Here is a 9,042-nt window from a genome sequence, read left to right on the forward strand (position 1 = left end):
CTTCCCACTGACAGGTCCTGCCCAAAGCCCAGATAGATGGTGTAGTGAGGGGAGCCCCGGCGCCGGCAGGCCTCAAACTCCCCCAGTTCTGCAGGACAGGGCTTTGGTGAGGGGGGGTGGGGGGAGGCGGGGAGGCCCTCAGCCCCAGGGCAGGTGCATCACTGACCTTGGAAGAAGGTGCTGAAGTCAAAGATGGGGGTGTCGCAGTTCCGGGGCAGCAGGCGGGCGGGGGTGGAGGAGCTGGCCGAGCCCAGGGGCCCTCCCACCTCCCAATAGACCTTACACTTGCCCAGGCGCCGGGCCCACAGCCTGAGACCGCGCAGTTCCAGCTGCAGGCCGGGGGCTACGTGCTGCAGCAGCTTCTCTGTGTAGTGGAGCTGCTTCTGGTCGGGCAGCTGGGCGGGGCTGGGAAAGGCTACTTGCTGGTGCTCTGAAGCGCCACCACCTCCATCGGGGGGGCCATACAGGAGCACACAGCTCGGGCGCCCCACCACCGCCTGCAGCACTGTTCGGCCCTTGTACGTGATGGTCAAGTCCAGGGCCCCCAAGCTGGGCAGTGTGTGCAGACCGAGCTGTGAGCAGGTGGGACCAGCCACGTGCAGAGGCCCTGCCATCAGGGTGCAGGCACTGGGGGAGGCTGTGGTGCGGGGCTCCGCCTCTCGGGGCTGCCAGGGGGCTGGGGGTGGGCCCGTGTCTGGAGAGGAGGGCAGGCCTGAGCTGGCACCCGAGCCGCCAGCTCCTCCCATTTCCTTCCACATGTCCCCTAGCTCCTGTTAGCTGGGCTTGGGGCTGTGGCACCACATGTACTGTGGCGGGCACAACTCCCAGGCAGGGAGCTCTGGACCTGAGGAGGCTCAGCCGTGCCCAGCAGGGATGATGGCCCACCTCTGGCCAGCACCGTCCCTGCTGGGCACCCCCCCCTCCCCCGGGACTCTGCTGTCCTGCCTGTCCCTCCCCTCGGCACACAGAATTCTGCAGGGCAGAGCATCCCCCTCCAACAGCCCCTCACCAGGAGCCCCAGGGGCTATCGGCTCCACCCCACACGCAGCTTTCAGCACATGGTCCTCCAGGCAGCTCTGCTGCAGAGCCTGGATCAGTAGGTCCCCAGCATCTCCGGCTGGGCTTGGGGCACAGGGCTCAGGGCTCAGCCCGGCCAGCCCATCCTGCAGGAGAGGACAGACGGTCCCAGCATAACTCAGCAGCTCCCCAGCCCAGTGAGAGGGGGTGGCCCCAAGGTGGGATTCAAGAGGGCAGTGACCTTACCCTTGTAGGTGGGGCATCTTCAAGGGCCTTGTCCTCCCCCTGGCTAATAATGCCTGGGCTTTCTGAGGGAGAATTAGGGTTGGGGGAACACTGGACTTGCGACTCCGGAGTGGGACACCTAGGTGGGAATCCCTGGGCAGCTCCTCAAAGCTCAACCGCACTTCCCCTTCACTGATCCCAACAGGCCCATGAGCTTCCTCCCAGCGATCCCCAGTGCCCGCTAGCCGCGCCACACGCCCTCACCCCGGCCCCGCCATCCCCCAGCAATCTGGCACCAGCCTCTCCCATGCCAGTTTTCTAAAACCGAAAATCCGACCCAGCGGCTGCTCCCGGGACAGAGCCAAGTCTCCCTGCCGGCAGCCCTGGCCGTGGCCTCCTCACCTCCGCACGCCGGCCCGGGGGTGACCATGTACACCTTATGAGGGTCGGTAGGGTCCCCCGAGTTGTCTTGCAACATCACGAAGCGCCGCGTACAATGCAGCGCGCAGCGGAAGTTGGTTTTCCAGGAAGCTCGGAGCGCACTCTCGGCGGTCGGCCGGGCACCTGCGCTGCTGCGGAGAGGCCACCTGCCGCGGGCCACAGCCCAGGCCTGGGGAGCGAGACTGAGTGGATTACGCGGCCCGGACAGTCGGGCCTGGGCCTGGACCGGCCCTCCCCCGCCCCGGGCGGGGCTGGGGTCCCACCTTGAAGATGCGCGAGTCGGCCTCTCCCAGGTCCTTCCGCGCAAAGTGCTTCCAGGGCACGCGGAAGCGCGTTCGGGCCGCGTCCAGCCACCGTAGTCCCTCGTAGCGGCCACTGCTGACCTCGCCCAGAAGCCAGTCTCCGAAGAGCACGCGCGGGGTCCCCCTGCGGGCGGAGCAGCCGGGCGTCAGGGCGCGCGCGGGCCACCGGGGGCGTGGGTGGGGTCGGCAGCGGGCAGCGCGGCGGGCTCACCCGTCGGGAGCCACGGCCATTGCTCCCTCCGCAAGGGCTGGGCGTAGAGAGAGCGGCGCGTCCTCCGCGGCGAGGGCTGGGGTCGCGGGGGCAGTCGGGGGATGGCGCAGGCGAGAGGAGGGTTCCGCGTGACTCTCCGCAGGTAGTCCCGGGTGTTGGGGTCCCAAGTGTTGGGGTCACAGATGGAAGTTGAGGACTTCTGGCCACGGTGTTGCCCAGGTGAGTCCTGGCCAAGGAGGCGATGGGTGTGGCTACAGATGGCGGCGGGGCCTCGGGGCACACGAGGGGCCACAGGTGTCGAGCCGGCGTCCGGGCTGGGCCCTGCGGGGGCGCGACGGGAACGGCCGTAGGAAAACGAAACCGCGCGCTGCGGGAAAACGAAACCTAACCCGCCCCACCCCGCGCGTCACCGCGATCTCCGCCTCCAGGTCCCCCAGTTCCGGACCCGTGCCCCTCGCCGTCACCCGCTCTGCCCGCCCCCTCCTGGTCACTGCTCCGCGGAGCGAACCTGGGGTCCGACGCGGCCGTCGCTGCCTTTCTCGCTCCGCGTGGGTTGGGAGTCCCGAGTACCTGGTACTGGCACCGCCGGCGCGGGAAATTTCGGCTCCGCTGGGGCTCCGGAGCAAGCGCTTTTATGGAGGCGGGGGCCGGAGGCGGGGCCGGGGCCGGGGAAGTCACGTGATCCCGCGGGCGGGGGCGGGGGCGGCACTGGGGTCCTGGCTGCCGCAGGGCACAGCCCCTTCGGAGTCCAGCCGCTCCCCTCCCTCACCCAGCGCTGCGGGGGGCTGGGGCGCCAGCAACCAACGTGGTGGGAGAAGCAGTGGGATAAGCTGGGGACCCCGGGATCAGAAGCAAAACCAGTCAGGTCCCTGAGCGGACGAGCGGGTGAGGGGGGTGCGTGGGAGGAGATGCAGCTGTGCTCTTTGGGTTCTTACCGGTGACAGTTGTCCAGGCAAGAATACTCAAATACTGTCGAGATTAAAATATTTGGAAAGGAATCGGAAATGCCTTTTCGTGAGGAAAAAACGCCAGTGATGCATAAGGGACAGTGGCGGTGGTCGGGGCTGAAGTCCTGACTGAGGGTCGCCCCTGAGGAAGCCAGTGGAGGGGGCTCGGTCCCCAACTCCGTGGCTCTGGGTCGCGTCCACAGCCTCTGTCCTGTGCACCCACTGGCCCCACCTGCTGCCCGGGGCCCAGGGCCTGCAGGCCACTGTCGCACTGGGCCAAACCACCCGCCTCCACCCCGCACCGCCCGTCACAGCCCAGCCACCTGGACCACGTGCCTCCGAGGGCACCCCAGCGTGTTTACTGCCCTCACTGTAGCCCACAGATGCAGGAGTGTGACCCCCCGGAAGGTCCCCGGGCCCATGCTCTCCCAAACGAGTGTCCTTGAGGGTGGCTCCTGGCCACGTGGCTCCTCTGCCTCCCCCAGGGGAAGAATCTCTGTGTTGTTGGGTCAGCTGTGGTTAGACAAGGAGAGGAACTTCCTGGCCACCAGCTGGCACCGAGCCTGGGAAGCCCCGCGGGCGCAGCAGGTGGTTTACGGGAAACAGCACCCAGTGCTCTGGGCAGGGAACGACCCCGCCCACCCCTCTCCGCCCCCACGGCGCCCCTGGCGGCCCCTCTGAGGAGGACTCAGTGCAGGGCTGGAGCAGATGGACCACGTCCTGACAACCCCCACTGGCAGCCCCTTGGGGCAGACCCCACGCGTCCCAGCAGATCCGAAAATGTCACTTTATTCTGAGCAGTGGAGTGGGGGGAGAGCCACCAAGCCGACTCCAGTGATCCAGACTCGCCGGGAGAGGAGGGGCGGCCACGCTAGAGGTAGATGGAGTCGGAGCGAGGCGCATCCTGGGCACCCCCGCGCAGGCCCACCTCTGCGCCCTCGTCGCCGCTGCCCTCGCTGCCCTCGTCGCCAGCACCGTCCACTTCCGAGGCAGGCGTGTTGAGGACCACCACGTCGGCCTCGGCGCCGATGTCCTCGCCGAACCACACCGCCTTGTAGCCACCCTCAGGCCGCCGCTCCTTGGTCAGGATGGACCTCACAGCGGCCGGGCCGTCCCCATCCAGGGCCACCGTAGGGGACTCGGCGACTCGGCGGAGGGTCTCCGGGCTGGGGGGCTTGGGTTCTGGGGGTGCAGGCTCTGGGGGAGCCAGCGGGACGGGACTGGATGAGGGGCTAGGAGCCGGCGCCCAGCTGGCCTCGTCGGGGTTGTTGAGGAAGGCCTGGTTGTCAAAGCCTTGGGGCTGGGGCTCCTGGGGGGCAGGCGGGAACCAGCAATCAACCAGACCAGGCCTGGGCTCAGACCACCCCTGTTCCCCCAGAGACAGGCGGCTAGACGCTCTGCCACTCTCTGCCCTTCCGCCCATCTGTGGGCTGTGGTGTGTACGCCCCGTCCCTCCTCACCTCCGCCCTGCATCTCCCGGGTGGACTCCTGGCCTCCACGCTGCCTCTCTCTCCATCCTGCCGCTTCTCCACCGCCCCCCCGTCCTCTCTCCTGTCCTTTCCCCCACCCCGAGGGCCTCACCAGCGCTTTGCCACAGCAGCACTTGAGTCGGTGGCCGTAGTGCTTGTGGACGAGGACTATGAGGGCGATGAGAGCCAGAAGGAGCAGCGCGCTCAGCACCCCGCCCAGCGCCGCCATATCCACCACCGAGAAGCGCAAGTCCTCAACGCGTCTTGCATTGGTCCCAGGCGTCCCTGCTGGCAACACCGCTGCCCGCTTGCTGTCCCACCGCAAGCACTCCCGGGCCAGCCTGGGGCAAGCTCGGGACACCCGAAGAGCAGGCTAGGGCTGGCCACCGGAGATGACGTTTGGAGGAGTGGGCGCCACTGACCCCCGCCAGGGAGCCCCGATAGGCCGGGCTACTGGGAGCGGGGAGGGGGTCAGTGCCCACCAGTTCCAGGTGGGTGGTAGGGGGCCAACATGCCAGGCAGGGAGCTGAGGGTAGCACGGGGCCCGTGGGCTGAATGGCCCTGGGAATTGGGTGGGTCGCTGGATCCTAAGTCTGGCCTCCGCCCCACCCTCCACACATCTTCCCTAGCTTACCTCCTGGGGCCCCCCAGGACCTGTCTCTTTGCCAGACCCCCCTTGGGGTTTCGTGGTCCCCATGGTCGTGCTGGGCCGACCTGGGGTAGACCCTACCCCACAGCGACCGCCCAGAGTCCTGAGTCAGAGAGCATGAGGGTAACTAGGGTAAATGGTGGTGCTACCTGTAGGCCGGGGGGTCCTGCTGGGTCCAGGGGACGTTGGCAGAGAGGTTCCTGGCTTTGAGGTCTGTGCTGAGCCCCCACTGGGTGAGGCTGATGGCAAGGAGAGGCTGGTTCCCACACTGGGGGGCCCCCCAGGCATGGAGGAGGCCGGAGGCCTCAGAGTTGTGCCTGAGGAGGGGTGTGGGCTGCTGTCCCCACCAGAGCTGGTCGTGGAGGACCCCCAAGAGGGCTCAGGGGGCCGAGGGGCTTCTGATGTGGTGCCGCTGGAGGCTCCGGTTGTTCCTGCTGTCTCTGGGGACGTGGGGGGGCCTGGGGCCAGGGCCAGGGCTCAGGCTCGCCACTCCCCCTAGCAAGAAGCCCTCCCCGAGTCGACCCGGGGTCCCTGGGAGGCTCACCTGTGGGGGCGGGTTCCTGTTCTGAGACTTGAACCTCCACGACCGTGGTCGCTGTGCCTGAGGTCACCGTGTTCCTGGCCTCAACCTGGGCGGGAAGGGGGCTTGTCCCTCCTGGGCTCCAGCTTGACCCCTGGCCCTCGGAGATACTGCCCGCCTCTCACCTCTGCATAGAAGACCCCGGCGTGCACCAGTGAAGCGCCAGTCAGCATGGCCTCCCCGTCCATTCTGAAGTTAGAGTTGTTGGTGACCCGATACGTGATGGCCAAGTTGAGGTCCTGGACGTGGCCCCAGTGAGTCCTGAGCCCAGGCTGCTCCCCAGACCGCTCCAACCCCCCCACAGCAGGAGGCCGGGCAGACCCAGGGACCAGGCGGTGCCTACTGGGAACTCAGGATCCTGGGCCCGGATCCTCAGAGGCTGGGAGGGGGCAGCTGCATCCTTGATGGCCACGCCCACCCCAGAGCCGAGCGCCACGGTGCCGTGGTACAGGCTCTGGGGGAAGCGGGGCGGCCTCCCACTGGCGGCCTGGGCCTCCACCGTGACCTGGGTCACCGAGTACCTGGCGTGATCCGCCTGCTTGCCCTGGGGGTTGGAGAGGCCGCAGTGACCAGCAGGTCCTTGAAGGGTGAGCCCTGTAGCCAGGGGCCCAGGAAGGGCCCGTGGAGACCTGGCCCTGTGCGGGCACCCACCTTGACCAGCAGAAGGAAGGTCTTGGGGCTGGGGATGCTCTTGGTCATGGTGAGGTTGCCTGTGTTGGCATCAATGGAGAACGAGCCATCCTCGTTTCCTGGGAGGACGGCGGGAGGGTTTGGCCGCAGTCCCTTCTGGAGGCCTGAAGTCCCAGTGTCACAGCTGGTTCTGCCCATGTGGGGACGGGGTCAGGGTGTTGCATGGAGAGAGAAGTTGGGGGCTGGTGCCCACTCACCCCCGATGATGCTGTACACAATGGGCTGATGGATGCCCCGGTCCCCGTCCACAGCGTAGATGGGCCCAGGATGCAGGATGAGGGGTCCTGACTGCGGGAACAGGGAGGGGAGGGTACGCCGTGGAACTGGTGCCCCTCCCGCTCCCCTCAGGGAGATCTGGAGTAGCCCCAGGGGGCAGTCAGGGACCCAGGTCGGTCCCTGGGGTCCCTCACTGGGTCCCAGGGGCCTGGCTGGCTCTGCCCTGAGGACAGCTGGACCCTGTTTCCTCATTTGAATTTCAGAGGCCCTGTGTCCCACTTGCCACCACGGGGTGGGGCAAGATTGGTTTACGAAAAATCGTTCACATTTGCTTGAAAATCACAACCCACTCTGACCCCCTGGCAGCCAGGCCCGTGCTCACGCTGCCCTGGTCCTCCACAGCCCCCGTACCAGTGTGTGGCCTGTGGGCACAGCCCCGTGGTATTGGGCTTCGAGGCAGACAAAACCGTCAGAGTATGTGCAGGGCAGGAACCAGGGGGCCCGCAGGTCGGCGGGCCGCACCTCCAGGACCAAGGTGGCTGTGGCCGTGTGGCTGGGCTCCGCGTTCTCCTCTCGCGTGTCCTGCAGCACCGCAGCCCTGCCGTCAGGCCTGGGGGCCTGTGACTGGAGCGGCTCGGGTGGGGCCGTGGGCGCCCGGGATGAGGGCGGGAGTGGCCTGCTCACCCGGACCAGCAGTTGGAAGGTCATGTTCGGCCACCTGTCGAAGTCCAGTGACCGGTCCAGCCGCAGCTCTGGGCGGTTCACGCCCACCAAAGAGAAGAAGCCGCTGGCACCCTGGGGAGGTGGGGGACTCAGCCTGGGACCCCGGGAGGATGCGCAGAGGTGGGGATACCCAAAGGGGAGGGCTGGGGGCACTGACCGGGGTCACTTCCTGGAGGGTGTAGAACAGGATGTCATCTTTGTCGAGGTCCTGGGCCTTCAGCTCTGTCTCGGGGATGACGACGGCATTCACTTTAGTGTCCTGGGGTACGGAGGGGGGTCGGTCTGGCCACGCCCGTGTCCCCAGGGTGAGACCCCCCCAGCCACTAGCCCTCTGCCCCCCATCCCAGGCGCCAGATGCCCCAGGTGGTGTGAACTGCTGCTCCCTTCCACTCACCTCCGGCACCCTTTGGACCTTGACTACAAAGGGGAACCTGGGCGGGTTGTCGTTGACATCCAGCACTGACACAAACACCCTCAGGCTGGTCACCTGGGGGAGGGAGGAGGGTCCCCGGCCCAGCGGCGTGAGCTCATTCTAGGCGCTGGGGTACAGTTCCCAAGGCAGCTCTCTGCCTGGGGCTCCCGCTCCAGCAGGCGTTACAGACGAGGAACAGAAAGCAATTTTTTTAAAGCACAGAAGGTGCGAATGCCCTGGGGAAAAATAACGCAGGCACTGGGGGCGCAACCAGCAAAACCCCAAATGAGGAAAACGGCAAAACAATCGAATTTCTTCAAGCATAAGTCTCACGGAAAATCAGGACACCATATGTTGAAAGAGACGTGAGAAAAACATCAACCAGCTGCATTGGGTGGACCTCGCTGGCAGGAAACTGCGAAAGACTGCTCTGGAGCTGGGGGGGTGTGGGCGTTGGATGCTGCGCTGCTGAGGAGCCCCTGCCTTTTCCGGACGTGACAACACTACCGCGTTAAGAAGAAGCGGCCTTGTCCGCTAGAGGCTCATCCCGAGGTATTAGTGGGTGGTGTGCTGTGACGTCGGGCGGGGGGCACCCACGGGGCTCAGGGAGACCACAGAGCTGACTGGTGCGAGGGGCCAGGGAGGCGGGCGCCTCTCCGAGGAGGTGACAGGGAGCAGCCGGGGTGGGAGGCTGGGGGCGCGGCGTGCCGCTGGGCCTTTATTCGCTTTATTTGGGAGGGCAGGGACCGCTGCTTGCTTTACCGGATAGGATCGTTCTCCTGCCATTCGGAGAGTGGACTGGGGTGGGCGGGGCCAAGAGGGGAACAGAAGGACCAGCGGAAGATGCTGGTGTCAGGCCCAGTCAGCCGGCAGATTTGCTGGAGGACCGGCGTGGGGAGGGGGAAGTGAGGCCTGAGCTGGCAGGGCGAGGCGCCTTTGGGGGGGCCTTGGATCTCAGGGCGGGGGTGTCCGTGGGGTGTGATGTCCGTCCGGGGCCGGGTTTGTGAGTCTGAGGCTCGAGGCACAGCCTGGGCTGGGGGAAGTGTGGGCGTTGCCGGCACAGAGGTGACACTTGAAACACACCACTGGGTGAGGTCGCCAGGGAGTGACCGTGGGCCAGGCAGAGCAGGGCACAGAGGTCCAAGCCGGAGCCCTCTGAC

The 9,042-nt window shown here is 66.7% G+C and overlaps 2 protein-coding genes across 12 annotated transcripts in view; both read right to left on the bottom strand.

Moving 5' to 3' along the window:
- IRF7 (interferon regulatory factor 7) overlaps positions 1-2,835 on the bottom strand; it is a 3,174-nt gene extending 339 nt beyond the window's left edge. The window contains exons 1-8 of the mRNA XM_024749274.1: positions 2,705-2,835; positions 2,197-2,517; positions 1,947-2,109; positions 1,645-1,852; positions 1,264-1,325; positions 1,010-1,163; positions 167-694; positions 1-88 (exon numbers count right to left, since the gene is read on the bottom strand). Coding sequence (XP_024605042.1) covers positions 1-88; positions 167-694; positions 1,010-1,163; positions 1,264-1,325; positions 1,645-1,852; positions 1,947-2,109; positions 2,197-2,216 — 1,223 coding nt within the window. The 5' untranslated portion in view covers positions 2,217-2,517; positions 2,705-2,835. The remainder of the gene's footprint in view (positions 89-166; positions 695-1,009; positions 1,164-1,263; positions 1,326-1,644; positions 1,853-1,946; positions 2,110-2,196; positions 2,518-2,704) is intronic.
- A 1,076-nt stretch (positions 2,836-3,911) lies between these two features.
- Positions 3,912-8,456, bottom strand: CDHR5 (cadherin related family member 5). Of its 11 annotated transcripts, none has more exons than XM_024749442.1 (12): positions 7,865-8,453; positions 7,628-7,729; positions 7,432-7,465; positions 7,159-7,329; positions 6,729-6,819; positions 6,493-6,590; positions 6,185-6,385; positions 5,967-6,080; positions 5,806-5,890; positions 5,411-5,719; positions 4,725-4,900; positions 3,912-4,452 (listed from the first exon to the last, which is right to left on the bottom strand). In XM_024749442.1, exons 3-12 carry the CDS (start codon positions 7,453-7,455, stop codon positions 4,015-4,017), a joined length of 1,707 nt encoding a protein of 568 aa, XP_024605210.1. In that variant the 5' UTR covers positions 7,456-7,465; positions 7,628-7,729; positions 7,865-8,453; the 3' UTR covers positions 3,912-4,014. The 11 variants fall into 11 exon arrangements, with proteins under 11 accessions (XP_024605210.1, XP_024605209.1, XP_024605211.1 ...); XM_024749441.1 differs by having other exon boundaries at positions 7,432-7,542; XM_024749443.1 differs by having other exon boundaries at positions 5,411-5,578; positions 7,159-7,542; positions 7,865-8,456.
- Between the last annotated feature and the right edge of the window lie 586 nt (positions 8,457-9,042).

Source organism: Neophocaena asiaeorientalis, unplaced genomic scaffold (genome assembly GCF_003031525.2).
Source record: "Neophocaena asiaeorientalis asiaeorientalis breed wild unplaced genomic scaffold, Neophocaena_asiaeorientalis_V1.1 scaffold43, whole genome shotgun sequence".
In the NCBI taxonomy this organism is placed as follows: Eukaryota; Metazoa; Chordata; class Mammalia; order Artiodactyla; family Phocoenidae; genus Neophocaena; species Neophocaena asiaeorientalis.